We start from the raw sequence: 18316 nt of genomic DNA, 5'->3' as shown, positions 1-18316 counted from the left end.
ACAGTCTTTGAATTTGATTTGAAAAACCTTAATATTTGCTGCGGTCGAATAAAAACTATAAGAATTCCTATAGGCATGTTCGACCTCGGACCTCGGTTGTGTAGTCTGTGCACGCACCGACTCGGGCATCCGCATAACCTGCACAGAGTATATTGTTTTTTATTTGTGTATGAGGTTTTATTTTTAATACGATTTCGAAATCGAAAACGGTAGCAAGGTTTTCAAGGAGTTTTTATTGTTGCGAGAAGAAGATATTGTAATTTCACTTGTGGTCTGTGTGTGGTTCATGAACGCGAGTGATCCAGTGAATAATAATATATATTTTATCTGTGAACAACTAAATAAATAGTTTTGCTGTTATCATCTCATCTCATTTCAACATTTTCATAAAAATAAGAATATAAATTAAAATAAGACATGACTTAAAGGTCTTAGTTACCAGGTCACAAAATCCCTTAAAAAAATAGTTTTGCTGTTTTCATAATCTGTGATTTCAAATAGACAACCGCTTTAAATAAACAACCAACAAAATGAAAAATGATTGAAGTAATCGGCATTTTGTTTTTGTTTTAAACAAAATTTTTCAACCAATTTCTCGAAAATTTGGTGCCTCCGACAAAACCTCGCATCGAATAATTTACGCTACGGGTAACAACGCGGTTTTTTTTCAATATATAGTTTTTTTGCATCGAAAAAGGCTTCTTGCGACCATAATACCGTAGTTGATGAACTGTCTCGATGTAAAAATAAAAAGTAGGTATCGACGATGAGAAGTGGTAACCCGAGATCACGAATGGTTTTTTGTTGTCGTTCCGCGCGGTCGGGCAGCAGGTGGCGCGGAGGTCGCGACCGGGTTCCGATTCTCAAACTTTCGACATTTCTTGAAAGTGATTTTGAGTCGATCTCCCAAAATTACCAAAATGTTGATAGATTATGATTACATCATACTCATATTCGCAAGGGAAGGAAGGAATTATTTGAAGAATTATGATCGGAAAACAAGCTAGATCACCGCAATATACGCAGTAAATATATTTAAGCAATGTGTTGATTAAAATCGCGAACTAACTTTATTAGGCAATGGCTTGGCCACTTGGTAACCACTCATCATTAGGTGGTTCGTATGCTCTTTTTTTTTATGGCCTTTGTAGGCAGACGACCATACGGCCCACCTGATGGTGAGTGGTTACCGTCGCCCATGGACTTCAGCAATGCCAAGGGCAGAGCCAAGCCGTTGCCTCTTCTGCCTACAAGGACAAAAAAAATAATTAGAATAAATGTAATTAGAAAAAATTAACAGAATTTACAGTATGGTCTACGTTTAGATAATAATAATTGTTTCGCTTGATAATGATGTAGACTTTTAGTGACAATTTGGACACTTAAGTTACTGTACGTTGTCTGTTTGTTTTGTGACAATAATTGTGTTAAATTTAAGGGTACCCGAAACTCTGTCATTTGAAATTTTCTTAAGTGATATAAATTTTTAATCCACTATGAATTTAAACCGTTCAGAATGATAGTTTATACGTAACATTCCAACCGTGAAATTGTAGTTCTAAAATAATTATATTTTCTTCGAGCCGGCCCATAAACTCTTATTTATCTCTGCAAAAAATACTGTCGCTTCGTTGCTATGGAGTAAGACCATAGAACACACTTTCGCGTATTTAAAATTGTTTATTATAACTGTTTTATATTAAATTTTACTTTAATTATATTTTGAAGTAGACCTACAATCAAATATTTTCCATGTTTATTTTTAAGTGTGACGAGATTTTAATTAAATGAGTAATAGTTAAAAATGCAAATTCTATATGTTAAATGGAATTCGTTAGCTTATTATTTTGCGCAGCTATCACCATAATAATTTTATAATGTTTGATTAAAATTTGAAATTTACCATGAAAACACAGAAAATAAGGCGAGATTAAGAGCATGCAAAACTCATAACAAAAAATATTATGAAATATTTGACGTCATAAAATTGTAATGATGTTATTTTTCCTTAATACTTTTAATCTGTATAGCTGCAGAACTATCTCGAGATGATATTGAATGAAGTGTTCCTCGAAGCTCACAAAACTCACAGTTTAAGACATAATTATATTAAAATTTAAATCTTACTGCAAAGAACCTGGTTCCACCTCTGAAACCGACTGAAATAGGCATGATAGTTAAACTTTGATGTCGTCGGATAAGACGTCCGGCGCATTCGTGTTGAGCGATGCACCGGTATTCGAATCTCAGGCGGGTACCAATTTTTCTAATGAAATACGTACTCAACAAATGTCCACGCTTGACTTCCATGGTGAAGGAATAACATCGTGTAATAAAAATCAAACCCGCTTAACGCCACTTAACACCAGATAGGCTGTGAGCTCGTCCACTGATCTCAGTAATAAAAAAAAAGTAAATCTATAACATTTTATTTTAAATTTAAACATATTTCGAATGCTAACATTTTGAACTCGCTGAGAAATGTCGATTGCTTCGAAGATCGTCTCCAATATAAGCTGAGACCGCGACTCCGCCTGACCGCAAGACGTGACAAACAGATGGGAACGCGTGCTAGGATGCACCAGATGATGACTTCCTGGTCACTGTCTTATACACCAATTTAAGGTTTCGTGGCTTTAAATTGGTGAAGTAAAGTAACTTGTGGCTTCTTTGTTAGCTGAAGACTGATTTCGACGATGGACTATTACGTAGGTTTTTACTGTAAGTTTTGAGATCATTCGAAAATTATACACAGCTTGAATGAAGGTGCCACATTCTAATATCTCATAAAGAGAAACGAAGAATCAATTTTTGTTTTGTTTGCTAAATAGATGATGTTTACTAAATAGATTTTACTGATGGTAGGACATCTTGTGAGTCCGCACGGGTAGGTACTACCACCCTGCCTATTTCTGCCGTGAAGCAGTAATACGTGCTGGTTTGAAGGGCGGGGCAGCCGTTGTAACTATACTGAGACCTTAGAACTTATATCTCAAGGTGGGTGGCGCTTTTACGTTGTAGATTTCTATGGGCTCCAGTAACTACTTAGCACCAGGTAGGCTGTGAGCTCGTCCACCTACATAAGCAATAAAAAAAAGATGGGTGATAGGGTTAATGCAGTCCACAGAGACGAGAACGTGACTGCTATCTACCAGTTTGAAACATGAAGTTAAAATATCAATTGCGTTTCATATTGTAGGTTTTTTTATTACCTTAAATCACTGCGATATCTATCACAACATGTTTAGTATATTAATATTAAAACATTAGACTTTAGAATAAATAAGAATAGCATTTCATTGACAATTATGTGACGGAGATAGCGGGATTTTGGCTAAAAAGTCATAAAAGTTGTATAATAACTGCTACAAGAAAGAACGATTGCCGACACGTATATCGATATTAAGATATGATAATTTCAATACATAAAACACTATTGTAAGATTTTATTAATAAATAATTCAACATTTCGACAGTTAAAAATATTAATTTTAAATAATATTAGTATTAATGAAAAAAAAATTGTTACGCTTATACAGAAATCGAAATTGACCTTTAAATGAGAAGCATATAGAGGAGGCTATTTCGTTTTAGCGACATTTTTGCAACTTTACAGGAGATCCAATTAAAGTTTAAATTTTGAAAAAAATATACCGGAACAAAATAACTTCTTGTGTTATTTGAGTGGACTAAACTTAATTGAAGTTCAATTAAAAATATCGAGCTGTTGATGTTAATACCAAATGAAACGCATCTTTCATTACAATTAAAAACAATTAATGTTCAATTAATAAGTTAATTTAAATGTCCCGTATTAAGTGATGTGACGCTTAAGCCAAATAGTTTTTCCTCCCTCAATTTACATTGTATATATCCATGGGAATATTATCAGAAACTACCCGCCCGCTTCGCTGGGCATTTAAAATTAACATTATTATTTCTTACCCCCATAAAGATTCTCATCATTAACGCCCCCGCAACTGGTGTAGGGAGACCAAAACTCATATAAATATTAGCCTATCCATTAGGTACATGTATTTTCTACATGGATACCAAATTTCAAGTCAATCATGGTTTAGTAGTTATAACGGAACATCCGTAAAAACCACTGTAGATTTATATATTAGTATATAATAGATGTGAATGGTTATGAAATTGGAAACTCGCATGATTTTTGGGGGTAGAACGCGTATTAAGTTGACACGGGAGGCATTACCATCCTGCGTATTTTATTGCGAAGTATTCATGAGTTCCAGTTGGAAAGGGTGTACCAGCAGTCCTACAATAAAATTGGAACTTAGATCTCAGAGACTCAAGAGGAGACAGCATTCACGATGTGATGTCTATGTTTTTTTTTTTTTTTTTATTGCTTAGATGAGTGGACGAGCTCACAGCCCACCTGGTGTTAAGTGGTTACTGGAGCCCATAGACATCTACAACGTAAATGCGCCACCCATCTTGAGATATAAGTTCTAAGGTCTCAATTATAGTTACAACGGCTGCCCCGCCCTTCAAACCGAAACGCATTACTGCTTCACGGCAGAAATAGGCAGGGTGGTGGTACCTACCCGTGCGGACTCACAAGAGGTCCTACCACCAGTACACGTGTCTACACTTCGATATCAGGCACCGTGAATTCGTTAACTCGTTCCACGCAATTAAATAAGATTATGTATTGAGTTTTTGTCGATTGACATATTTCAGTGTCCGTAATACGGGTCACGTCGAGGCAAGATACCGGCCTGTCATCGATCGGAGATGCTTCTCGGTTTTTGTGAGGTGAAAAGACATTTTTCGGCGATTAGACTCGGTTACAGGTGGAGGTCGGCAAGTGGAGTCACGAACGTTTCTGTAATGACTACGGCTTAGGGTTGCGCATGTCGATTTAACGTTAATAATTTTCATTCGACAAATTTATGAATCGTAATTTGGTGTTTGAAATAAATTTGCTTTCTTTTAAATTCTAATCAACAACCATCTATTTATTTTCTGATGCAAAATCGAAAAACGACTTATAAGTTTTGTTAATATAATGAAGTTAATACAATTAGGTAATAACAATAAGGCAGAAAAGGCCAAATTAATAAAATATTTAGACCTGGCCTACGAGACTACCGTCATGTGGCATGTTGATTCAACCATCATTGTTCCAATAGTTGTGTCGGTACGCGGTTTGATAGCGAAAAGTTTCGATCAACACCATAAGAAACTTTTCGTTATCCAGCTGGGTAGGGGCCTAATACAGAAGGCAGTTATCCTCGATATTGCGCGTATTGTGATGAGTTTTCTCATTCTGGAGTCCTCCTAACCACTGGTGTGTTGTGTCGTAGACACCGCCATCAGCGGCAATCTATTTTAATATAGTGTTTTTAAAAAAATGTATTTTTAATACCTTTTAATAAAAATATAGTGTAATTAATAAGATTTTCAATAAATATAAATTACAATAATAAATAATATAATAATAATAAATAAGTCAAAGGATTCAAAGATATATATGTTTTAATCATATTACTTACTAGCGACCTGCCCTCGCTTCGCTTCGGAAACATTAAAACACACATGAAACCAAAAAAAAAAATAAACAAAAATTTAAAAAAAGTAGCCTATGTTCATCAGGGACAATGTCGGCATCTAATGGAAAAAGAATTTTTCAAATCGGTCCAGTAGTTTCGGAGCCTATTCGAAACAAACAAACAAACAAATCTTTCCTCTTTATAATATTAGTATAGATTACTAGCGACCCGCCCTCGCTTCGCTTCGGAAACATTAAAACACACATGAAACAAAAAAAATAAAAAAAAAATAAAAAAAAAGTAGCCTATGTTCATCAGGGACAATGTCGGCTTCTAATGGAAAAATAATTTTTCAAATCGATCCAGTAGTTTCGGAGCCTATTCGAAACAAACAAACAAATCTTTCCTCTTTATAATATTAGTTTAGATATAGATATAGGTAAAACGTCTGTGTTCAAGTGTCTTGTGAGAAGGGTACAAGGGCTGTAGATACTCATACTCTGATATTTACGGGGGCTGGAGTTCAACGCATAATCTAGATGGTTTAGATCTTTGAAACATGCTGTTCGCTTTGAAAGTTTGAGCATCACTGTCCAAATAATTATCTAATTGTTTTTCAACAAAGAAAAAATATTACTTATGTAATATAACACAGGTATAACAGTATAATTAATCTTCCAAACAAAGCCAATATTTTATAGAATATTTTACTAATACGAAGTTTAATGAAAATCTTTGAAATTGACAATTACCGAACAAATTCTGGTAATGTTACAAATGACAATACTGAGTTTAATTAATTAATTCAAATATATTTTAATGTTCACGATTTAAATTAAATACACTGAAAGTTTGAATTTGTGTAGGCGTAGAACTTCAGTTTCCTGTAGTAAGTATATGCCCGCGGGAGTTACTGGACTTCTACCGGGCGCGTCCGTAGGTGGCGGATAACGGGCCTCTGGGCTCTATTCCCAGGGGTATCGTCCGGTCTCTCTCGTTCTGTTACAACGAGAGAGACCGAACGACGTGGACCAAAACCAGCTCCGGGGGTTCCAAGCTCTCCTCCCCCTTCACTTGTTGAAGGGTGGTCCTCCTGGAGATGCGTGGGCCTCCACCTTTTATCCTTTTCCCTTTGATTATTTCGTTGATTTATTTACTGTCTTTTTGTTATCTTCATTTGTTTTATTTATATTTTGATTTGTAATCTGTAACTTTCTTCGTTTTACTGTTTGGTTTATCATTTTGTGTTATTCTCTATCTGTCTTTCTTCGCCTTTGGTTTTTATTTTTGGTTTTATTTGTTTTATTTTCTTCTTCTTTTCATTTCAATCCTAATCCTAAGCTTTGACACCCGGTGAGAGGATGCATGGCCGGTGGGCGACCGGTCGCTAGGGTGTCCCAGGGGATCGCACCCCGGGCAAAAAACAAAGGGAAACCAATGAAGATGTCCAGTTTGCAAAGAGTAATACCCCAGGAGGGTACCCGCCAAGCGGGAGAATCCCTCCGTACTACTGACTCGTCGGTAGTGCGCAGCCCCTCGTATTCTGGGGGGGGCACAAACTGCACTGAGATAAGGTCCGGGAAGGACGGCGTCAAAAAAGGAGCAGGGTCCGGGAAGGACATAAGTAGGAAGAACGAGTCCGCGAAGGACGTAGTAGCTATAGGGTCCGTTAAGGACAATGAAGGGAGATCGTCCGGAACCGCTCTCGTGTCGGACGATAGCATGGCCACAGCTGGGTCGGCCCATTCGTCGGCTCGCTCTTCGCCGACTCGCAGACAGCGAAAAAGAGTACTGACGATCAGTAGTGACGAGCTTGGAAGCAGTTCCGGCTCTGACGGAGCAGCCTCTACTGGCAAAGGTGGTGTCATGCCGCAATCAAAGAGAGGGCGTGGTCGTCTGCCGACCACTGGTCTGACTGCGGACAAACAGACGTGTCTTAAAACTCAGCGCTCTGAGATAAAGGCCACCGGTAGCATGAGTAGTATGCGCGAAGTAAGAAGCGCAAAAGCCACGGAAGGGAGCCCTAAAAAGGATCCTGAGTGTCGTCTGAAGGAGAGTGCCGCGATGGCCCTGAAGGTATGCAGTAAGCCCGGCAACCTGAAGAGTACGTATCAACGTGCCCTAAAGGAATTGGCGGTGACAATAATGGAGGTCACAGAAGAGCTGGCGAACCGTCCCGCGGCCCAAGAGACGGAAAGGCTGCGAGCGGTAAACGCCGGTCAGCAGGAGGAGATTTTACAGCTCCGACAGGAGCTGCAGGAGGTACGCAAGGAGCTGGCGCGCATCTCACGGGCTTTGACGTTGTCCAACCCAGTCGAAACCCCAGCCCCAGCTTCAACCACCACGACAGAGGACCAGGAGGAGCTACGTGTCCAACGCATTATGCGTGCCGTCGGCACCATGGTTGACGCTCGCTTTGCGAGTCTGGAGATGCGGCTGCCTCCGGAGCCTCGCATCACGCCACCCCTGGCGGCGGATAGACGGAAGACCTGTGAGAAATCGCCAGACCCTCCTCTCATCGTTGATGCTACGCTGGAATCAACATCGGTACAAGCAGCATTGCCGCCCTCCGCGAATAAGAAGACACAAAGCCCTAGACGCAAGACCACGGTGCTAGCACCCCTGTCCGAACTGGGTGCCTTCCCTCCGGCTCCAGTTGTTTTAACCGAAAGCTGGTCCACGGTCACCCGTAGGGGTGCTAAGTCAAGGGGGGAGGCCGTGAGAACAGTCGCAGCTTTTCCACCGGAGGAGAAAGCACCGTCTTCAAAGAAGAGGACGAAGAAGCGGCTTCGAGCTCCGCGTTCTCAGGCTGTGGTATTAAAACTACAGCCAGAAGCCGCAAGCCGCGGCCTTACATATCGGTCCGTCCTTGCGGAAGCGAGGGCAAAGATCGACCTAGAATCGTTAGGCATCCCGGTCCAGAGGATTCGGTCCTCTTTAACCGGTGCCAAGGTCCTGGTGGTAGATGGAGGCGATCAAGTGGAGAAGGCCGATCTCCTGGCGAATAGGCTGAAAGAAATTCTGCCCACGGAGGGCGTCGAGATCTCCAGGCCATCGGTGACTGCAGCGATGCGCATCAGTGGCCTCGACGACTCGGTGTCGCGTGAGGAGATCGCCGATGAGCTCGCCAAAATCGGGGGGTGCCCGCCTGAGAGTATCAAGGTCGGGGAAATAAAGTCCGGTCCAGGCGGGATGGGCCAAGTCTTAGTTCGATGCCCGGTCTCAACAGCTGCGAAAATCGCAGCAGTCCCCAAGCTGAGGATTGGCTGGAGCGTACTCCGCGCTCATTTGTTGGAGGCCAGGAGGCTGCAGTGCTTTCGGTGCCACGAGCTGGGCCACGTGAGCGCACGTTGCCCGTCGTCAGTTGACCGCAGCCGGGATTGCTACCGGTGCGGCCAGGCCGGTCACGTGGCCTCAGGCTGCTCGCTGGCGCCGCACTGCACCGTTTGTGTCTCTGCTGGCAGACCGGCGGACCACGTCTCCGGGGGCAAGGCTTGCGCCAAGCCCCCGAGACAGAGACAACGACGGCAGGATTTCGCCACGCTTGAGAGCGCGCGGAGTCGGCCCGGTATGGCCTCGGCGACACCGATGGACGCCCAGTCATGACAGACGTCCTTCGTGTTCTCCAGGGGAATCTCAATCACTCCGCCAGGGCTCAAGACCTTTTGTTTCAGAGCATGGTGGAGGGATTGACCCACCTTGCGGTGGTTGCAGAGCCATACCGGGTCCTTACGGGTCCCGATTGGGCAGCTGACCTTGACGGCCGGGTTGCCATTATTCGTCGTGGTTGTGTGGGCGCTCCGCCCGAGTTCGCCGTCGTTGAGAGGGGTCGCAGCTTCGTCGCCGTCCTCTGGGCCGAGATGATCGTGGTGGGAGTATACTTCTCCCCCAACAGGACACTTGCTGAGTTTGAAGGCCTCCTCCTTGAGCTCAGCCGCGTCACTAGGAGGTCGCACTCCCGGCAGATGCTTGTTCTCGGGGACCTCAATGCCAAATCATCGGCTTGGGGTTCCTCGAGGACGTGCCCCAGAGGAAGGGCGGTGGAGGAGTGGCTGGTCGAAAGCGGTCTCGTCATACTCAACCGCGGCACGGAATTCACATGCGTGAGACGTTTAGGCGGGTCCGTGGTGGATGTCACGTTCGCATCGCCGGACGTCGCGTGTCGCATCCGCGGTTGGGCGGTGATGGTTGGTGAGGAGACGCTTTCCGACCACCGCTACATCCGTTTCAGCATCGTTGTGACCCCAGGAGCGGTGTCAACGTCTTCATTCTTCGGTGGAGGCACGGAGGGTCCTCGTTGGGCTCAGAAGCGCCTAGATGTCGAGCGGCTGCACGAGGCGGCTGTCGTCCAGGCATGGCGCCTCGACTCACTTGGCGAGCCGATGGACGTACGAGTGGGGGCGGAGCGTATACGCGAGGCCATGTCGCGGGTGTGTGATGCTGCCATGCCACGCATCAGAGCTCTCGCCCCTAAGCGCCGCGTACATTGGTGGACTGAGGAAATCGCCAACCTGCGCCAGTCGTGCAACGTCAGTCGTCGTGCGTACCAACGGAGCCGAAGTCGAAGGATGCATCGAGACCCGGAGGAGCAAGACCGCCTTTACGTAGTGTACAGGACAGCGGTGAGGGCCCTTTGCGTGGCCATCAGAATGGCAAAGGAAGCCGCCTGGAACGATCTACTCGCCTCGCTCGATCGCGATCCATGGGGGCGGCCCTACAGGCTGGCGCGCAATGCGCTTCGACCTTGGGCTCCCCCTACGACCAGCACACTGCCGCCCGAGACTTTGCACCGGGTGGTCGGGGGTCTATTTCCGGACTCATCCGGAACGGCTTTCGTCCCTCCTGTAATGGCAGCGGTGCAGGTCGCTGACGGCGGAGAGCTGGAAGGTGTGTCCCAGGCGGAATTCAAGGCGGTGGTGGCGAAGATGCGCTCGAAGCGCACAGCGCCCGGCCCTGATGGTCTGTCGAGCAGGGCATGGGCTCTGGCCCTAACTGAAGATGGTTTGGGACCTGCACTTCGAAGGCTTTTTAGCAAATGCCTCCGAGAGGGCAGGTTCCCGGAGCCGTGGCGTACGGGCCGGCTGGTGCTCATCCCGAAGGACGGTCGCCCTAGAGATGAGCCCTCCGGGTATCGCCCGATAGTCGTGTTGGACGAGGCCGGTAAGCTCCTTGAGCGTATCGTTGCCGAGCGTCTTGTTCAGCACCTGGAGAATATTGGGCCGAATCTAGCGTCCAACCAATTTGGCTTCCGGAGAGGTCGGTCGACCGTGGACGCGGTCTTGCGCGTCCGTGACCTTACCGACCAGGCGTGCTCTGGGGGGGGCGTGCTATTGGCTGTGTCAATAGATATAGCCAACGCCTTCAACACGATCCCCTGGAGTACGATCATGGAGTCATTGCGATTTCACCGCGTGCCCACCGGTCTCCGCAATCTGATCGAAAATTATCTCTCAGGGCGGGCTGTAATCTTCCCCGAGCGGAGTGGGTGGGGACGGAAAACAGTGTCGCGGGGAGTTCCACAGGGGTCGGTACTGGGTCCGCTCCTGTGGGATATAGGCTTCGACTGGGTCCTCCGTGGGGCTAACCTGCGTGGCGTCGAAGTGGTTTGCTACGCTGACGACACGCTGGTGACGGCCCGCGGAGACGACTACCGGTCAGCAGCCATCCTGGCTGTAGCAGGTGTAGCGACTGTGGTGAGTCGAATAAAGAGACTCGGCCTCGAGGTGGCCCTTCATAAATCCGAAGCAGTGTGCTTCCACTCGGCTCGGGAGGGGCCGCCTCAAGGCGCGAATCTCGTAGTCGGGGGTGTCACCATTGCTGTCCAGCCGAAGCTCAAGTATTTGGGCCTTGTGTTGGACAGCAAATGGAGATTCGACCACCATTTCAAAATGCTGGTTCCAAGGCTGATGGGGACGGCGGGTGCGCTGACCCGTCTTCTTCCCAACACCGGTGGATGCAGCGCCGGAATCCGGCGACTGTACCTGGGGGTGGTGCGCAGTATGGCCCTGTACGGTGCTCCCGTGTGGTCGCCCGCACTTACCGCGCGAAACGTGGCTCTGCTGCTCAGAGCTCAGCGGGCGCTCGCGGTGAGGGTCATCAGGGGGTACCGTACCATCTCTCAGGATGTGGCCTGTGCCCTCGCCGGATCCTTACCGTGGGACCTCGAGGCCGAAATCTTGGCTGCGACATACCGACGGAGAACACAGTCCTCGACTCGGGAACGGACACCCGGCCCGTCGGTTGTGGATCGATGGAGGCGTGCTGCGCGTGGTCTGGCGTATGCCAAATGGAGAGAACGCTTGCTGGAGGAGCTCGGCCGAACTTCGGCCACTCGTCAGCGCACGCTCGAGGCACTGGTGCCTGTGCTGGAGGCATGGTCGGACCGGCGACACGGTGAGCTCTCCTTTCGCCTCACCCAGGTCCTTTCGGGGCATGGATGCTTCGGGAGGTATCTGTGGAGAGTCTGCGGAAGGGAGCCACATCCGGGCTGCCACCAGTGCGGGCACCCGAACGATGACGCCCAGCACGCGCTAGAAGCGTGCCCACGGTGGGAGCACCCGCGGCGAAACCTCGTCGCGGTGTTGGGGCAGGACCTCTCTTTGAGGGCTATCGTCGCCCGTATGGTAGAGGACCGGAGTTCGTGGGAGGCCATGGCTGGGTTCTGTGACTTGGTCATGGCGCTTCGTGAGGCTGAGGAGCGCGAAAGGGAATGGGATCCCTCTTCGGCTCCTCAGCGCAGAAGGCGGGGTGGACGGCGCGTGCGAGAGGCCGCCGCTCAGCCCTCGTAGGGACTATGGAGTGCCGGGTGCGGGGGCGCCCGGCACTCGACTGTTTGTCCGGTGGTGAAGCGGTGCAAGGTGGCTCCTGTGCGCCGCTCACGGTGTGTCTCCCGAGACGAGGTTCTACGGGATTTTCCCGGGGATGAAATCCCGTCTTAACATCAGTACGGGTACCGCCTAAGGCGAGTCTTTCGGCGCGCATCGCGGTACCGTAAGTTTCGTGTAGTCGGTGTGGTGGAGCTCGATGGGGTTTAGTCGGTAGTCGTTCTGCGGGGCAAGTGCTTCGCGCGCCTTTTTCAAGGCGTAGTCTCCTGTGAGAAATTGGGGGAGGTGAAGGACCTCGGTCCTTCTCTTCTCCCCTTCTTCCTCTCAGGAGGCGCCGGAGTCCGACATAACCCGGTCCGTTACCCCCCTCGACCGGGTAACCGTAAATGGATTCCCCAGCGTTAAAAAAAAAAAAAAAAAGTAAGTATATGCTAATGTAGTATATTCTAATATGTGATGACACCAATTCAACAGTAACATAAGTCTTATAATAAATGTGTATTGAACGCATTGGTCACCAAATATTAGTGCAAAACTGAAATGTTTCCAGATACATGTACCATTAACTTTTTAATTATGATAAATATAAATGAAATACGTACTCAACAAATGCTCGCGATAGACTTCCACGTTGAAGGAATAACATCGTGTAATAAAAATTAAAACCCGCAAAATTATAATTTGCCTATTTACTGGTGGTGGGACCTCATGTGAGTTCACGCGGGTAGGTACCACCACCCTGCCTATTTGTGCCGTGAAGCAGTATTGCGTTTCGGTTTGAAGGGTAGGGAAGCCGTTGTGATTATACTTGAGACCTTAGAACTTATAACTCAAGGTGGGTGGCGCATTTACGTTGTAAATGTCTATGGGCTCCAGTAACCACTTAACACCAGGTGGGCTGTGAGCTCGTCCACCCATTTAAGCAATAAAAAAAAAGATTTGTGGGAGCTGTCATAAAGTTGCGTGCTGCGCAATCTCATGGTACGACACTCACCATACGCCCAATATGTCAAAAATAATGAAGATATCGGCTTTTTTGCGACATGTAAAAAGGAAACATGAAATCTTAAAACGACAACGCTCACCAAAACAACAAGATTCTACTAAAATAATTAAATTCAAAATTATTATCTCAATTAGCGCTTTTATTGGCCAATACAGAACCCGAATGATCGACAACTTAATAATTTTTTTTTACGTTCGTTCGAATTTCGTTTGCTCTCCGAACTGGTTTTGATCGAAATTTAAAAAAAAATGTATATCGGTGAGTCGAGACATACCTTCAGATCGCGTGTTCTGGACCATCGATTCTCGACGTACCTAACGTTTCACAGCCCGAGAATAAATACATTGTAGCGTTTAAAAATAGAATATTGCTTCGCGGTTTGATTAAAATGTTTCTATATAGGCATTAGTGTTTTGTGAGTCTATGGTTTTGCTTAAAATAAAACAGTGATAGGGATAAATTCAGTATAATTATGAATTTGTGTCACTAATTTATTGGTAGTCGCAATAATATTATATTAACAGCTGCCCCACCCTTCAAATCGGACTGGCTTGACCGTCTCACGGCTGTAATGGATAATGGTACCTAGTCGTCGTGGCCTAAAGGATAAGACGTCCGGTGCATTCGTGTTGAAGCGATGCACCGGTGTTCGAATCTCAGGCGGGTACCAATTTTTCTAATGAAATACGTACTCAACAAATGTTCACGATTGACTTCCACGGTGAAGGAATAACATCGTGTAATAAAAATCAAACCCGCAAAATTATAATTTGCATAATTACTGGTGGTAGGACCTCTTGTGAGTCCGCGCGGGTGGGTACCACCGCCCTGCCTATTTCTGCCGTGAAGCAGTAATGCGTTTCGGTTTGAAGGGTGGGGCAGCCATCTAAGCAATAAAAAAAAATAAAAAAATTTAATTAATCTACAATAAATTTTGATCGAAATTATATAAATACAACAGATTTTTGTTTTATTTTTATTGCTTAGATGGGTGAACGAGCTCACAGCCCACCTGGTGTTAAGTGGTTACTGGAGCCCATAGACATCTACAACGTAAATGCGCCACCCACCTTGAGATATAAGTTCTAAGATCTCAGTATAGTTACAACGGCTGCCCTACCCTTCAGACCGAAACGCATTACTGCTTCACGGCAAAAATAAGCAGGGTGGTGGTACTTACCCGCGCGGACTCACAAGATGTCCTACCACCAGTAAAACAGAGAGAGAACGAGAACAATAAATTCATTTCCTCAATCCGATATCCAGGTCTAGGTGTCATTTTACTCGGTACAAACAAGGTAAGAAAACATCAAACCCTTCCGCGTTTAATTAAGTGAATGTATTAACGTTTAAATATTGACGTGTTTCTCGGAGTTGTCGATGGTCGCTTTTTGAAAGTGCACCGCGAAACAAGAGCATTACGAGCATAAGTACGCCGATACGACACCGCTTATAGAAGTCGTGAAAAATCAGAGCGAAAGTAATGTGAACTGTACCACCAGGGTTGTATTCGGGAGCACAATTATAATAATAATAACTAGTGGTCCCTCAGTAGTCGAAATTCGATTATAATTCATTGAAATTATAAGTTTGAACATTACTATAGTTTTTTTGTCCAAGACTATACGTACTTCCATAATCACAGATTTCGCCAAGGCTACACTATAGACAAATAATTTTAAAAACAAACAATAATAATCTATTTTAAATTTGAGCATGGAATTTAAACAATAACTATAGTTTGATAATATACAAAGGGTTTAAAATAATATATGTGTTGTGTCAAATACATGGTAGTGTACGTAATGTTTTTTTATTGATTAATGTATTTTAATGCATAATAAAAAAAAATATTAACATTCTGCACTCCTTCTCTACATTCTCTATAAGTGTGGGAGATTTCATACTCCTCCGTTTGCGCAATTTACGTAAAAAGGGGTACAAAGTTTTTGCTTCACGTATTAATATATGGATAAGCTAACATTGTCCATCAAGAATTTGCTCTAAAATATTGTTTTCATGATTATTCTGTACCTTCTTACCAATACCAACCTTAAGTAGTTTTCAAAAATGCTCATTTTACGCTCTACTGGGACTATTGTTGCCAATAAGCCAGGTATTGTGATAATAGATCGATCTACGCGTCGAGCAGTATTGGTTGATATCACCACTCTTCATGACGAGAACCTCGTGAAGGCAGAAAAGGATAAATTAATAAAATATTTAGACCTGCCCACGAGACTATCGGAATGTTGATTCAACCATAATTGTTCCAATACTTGTGTCGGTACACGGTTTGATATTGAAAAGTTTCTACCAACACCTTAAAAAACTTTCGGTATCGGGCTGGGTTAGAGGCCTGGTACAGAAAGCAGATATCCTTGATACGGCGTGTATTGTGAGGATAATTGTCACTCTGGAGTCCCAACCACTGATGGCTTGTCGTTAGACACTGCTATCAGCGGCAATCTATATTTATATAGTGATTTTTGAGCATTCCGTTCTTAATATTCTTGTTTTAAATATAACTAATAAGTTTTTTAATAAACATTTTATAATATATTCGTCGCAGTTCGCCACCACCGAACGAGCTTAAAGGGCTTTGACCCGTCCACGCTAAAACGATTTGTTTACTAAGCTAATGTATATATAAGAAATCAGTAAAATTATATAATATGACTCGAAGAGCTTGAATTCAAATCGAAGATGGTTTTGTTTTAATCAAAGTGATATTTACCGAGATTTATCAGACAATTCAAATATTTCAATTAAATTTATTTTTTTCGTTGACAGGTTTCTTAAACTATACATTTTTAATTACGATAATGCTATTTACATATTTATAAAGTGACTAGCAACCCGCCCTCGCTTCGCTTCGGAAACATTAAAACACACATGAAACCAAAAAATAAAATAAAAAAATTTAAAAAAAAAGTAGCCTATGTTCATCAGGGACAATGTCGGCTTCTAATGGCAAAAGAATTTTTCAAATCGGTCCAGTAGTTTCGGAGCCTATTCGAAACAAACAAACAAACAAATCTTTCCTCTTTATAATATTAGTATAGATTGATTAACGCGAACCTTCATACCTCTACTAATAATAAAATTAAAATAAATATTTAGGTGCTAATCAAATTTAGTGTTACTTTCAAAGTTCAACATTGAGAAACTTTGATTTGTTTTTCTATTTGGTGTTTACGAGTGGATCTTTTTTTTTTTTTTTTTTAAGTCCTATATACTGTGTCTTGGCCATATTAGAGTTAAATGATAACCTATTAGATAACCTAAAACAGTTTGATTTTTATTGCCCTTGTAGGTATGCGAGCCGACGGTCTACCTGATGATAAGCACATAGCACCGTTTACGGAAATCAACAATATTGCAGGTAAATTTCTTATCGTACAAATGCTTTGCAAGAAAACGAGACGAAGGTCTTTGACGACCAAGGAAGATCACCTTGCCTATTGCAGCCGTTTTTAGAATCGAGTCTCTGACGTCATATCTCTAGGCCGATAGCACCAGTTGCGTTGTTCAACACCATGTTGGACATAAACTCGTCCATCTATGTAAGTGACAAAGAATAAAGTCTTGATACAACGATAGGCAGCGGCTTGGCTCTGCCCCTGGCATTGCTGAAATCCATGGGCGACGGTAGCCATTCACCATCAGATGGGCCGTATGTTCGTCTGCCTACAAGGGCAATAAAAAAAAACTCGTTGCAATTTAATTTGTTAAAGATTTTGAGAGATTATCCACTAACAACTAAGTGATTTTAAAAAATGTGTATTCTAGCTTTGTTTGGGGGGCTTAATAGTAGCCGAATCCCTGAGTGCGGCCCACGTACTTTGATTGGCCGAATCGAACCCGCCGACCGAAGTTACGAACCCGAAATGTATGACATACAAAACGGGTCGTTAAATGTAACGGTATTGCATCACTTAATCAAGGTCCGCAATTATAATTATAATTTATTTATTTATCGGATCAAAATTAATGGGGCCAATCTCGTAATTATATCAAAACGATTATTTTGTTTGTACTCGAAAGTACATTGTATTTCCATTTTATTATAGCACTAAAGTATACAGAATTTAAAAAAAAAAATCTTAAAAAATGTATATAGGACATAAATGGCAATACCGCTGTTATCAAACGAATAATTCGATCTCTATGATTCGATTTTAAAATACAGATTTTGGAGAAAAATCAGCTGTAGATGTTGGTCTTACGGATTACACATCCTTTTCGACTTAAATAATTATACCTTTGATTATATATAATCAAAGAATTATACATATAAGTTCAAAGATTATCGAAGTCAATCGCGCAAGAAAACAGCCAATGCATTTCACAATTCGCTTTGATGTCAAAATGGACAAATTTTATTTAGTTCGTATTGTCACTATGCATATTTGTCAAGTTATCGTTTTTGACAGTTCTATATAATTTCGATATTTAATCATAACTAGATGATGACCGAGCTCTGCTTGGTTTTTTTTTGATAACGCCATTTTGTCGCGTCTCTAAAGCGGTTAGTTGCCCTCAATTAAGAAAAATAGTATTATTCTTCGCCAATAGATGTCGGGAAGAGTTCATTATTGAAAACATGAATAAAACAACATTTTCTGAAAATAAATCGTAGCTAGATCGATTTATCGCCCCCGAAATCCCCTGTATACTAAATTTTATGAAAATCGTTGGAGCCGTTTCCGAGATTCAGATCATATATATATATACAAGAATTGCTCGTTTAAAGGTATAAGAATTGCCAGACAAACTGTGATCTCGTCTGATAATTAAATGTTTTTGGCGCACTACGAGTTTAAGGGTTTTTTGTTTGTATGACACCACAGTACTTTTTATTGGTGTATATTATTCAATGTTATATAAAACTCTAGTTACGAATTAATATTTTCGACAAAAAAAACACACACACAAACAGACTTTAAACTTAACCATTGCTTAAAAAC

General features: G+C 43.5%; 1 protein-coding gene across 7 annotated transcripts in view; it reads left to right on the top strand.

The window, feature by feature from the left end:
* Positions 1-18316, top strand: part of LOC149502571 (uncharacterized) — a 192613-nt gene that overhangs the window by 98213 nt on the left and 76084 nt on the right. For 3 of the 7 annotated variants that reach the window (XM_089729555.1, XM_089729556.1, XM_089729559.1), the window contains one exon: positions 16663-17600. The exons of 1 other annotated variant lie outside the window; for it this stretch is intronic. In XM_089729555.1, coding sequence (XP_089585681.1) covers positions 16663-16826 — 164 coding nt within the window. In that variant the 3' untranslated portion in view covers positions 16827-17600. Of the gene's footprint in view, positions 1-16662; positions 17601-18316 lie in introns of those variants that run through there. 3 more of the 7 variants (XM_089729558.1, XM_089729557.1, XR_016323494.1) reach the window with 2 other exon arrangements.

Source organism: Bombyx mandarina, chromosome 08 (assembly GCF_030267445.1).
Source record: "Bombyx mandarina strain Sakado chromosome 08, ASM3026744v2".
Lineage (NCBI taxonomy): Eukaryota > Metazoa > Arthropoda > Insecta > Lepidoptera > Bombycidae > Bombyx > Bombyx mandarina.
Note: the sequence above shows the minus strand (reverse complement) of the source record. Positions and strands in the feature narration are given on the sequence as shown.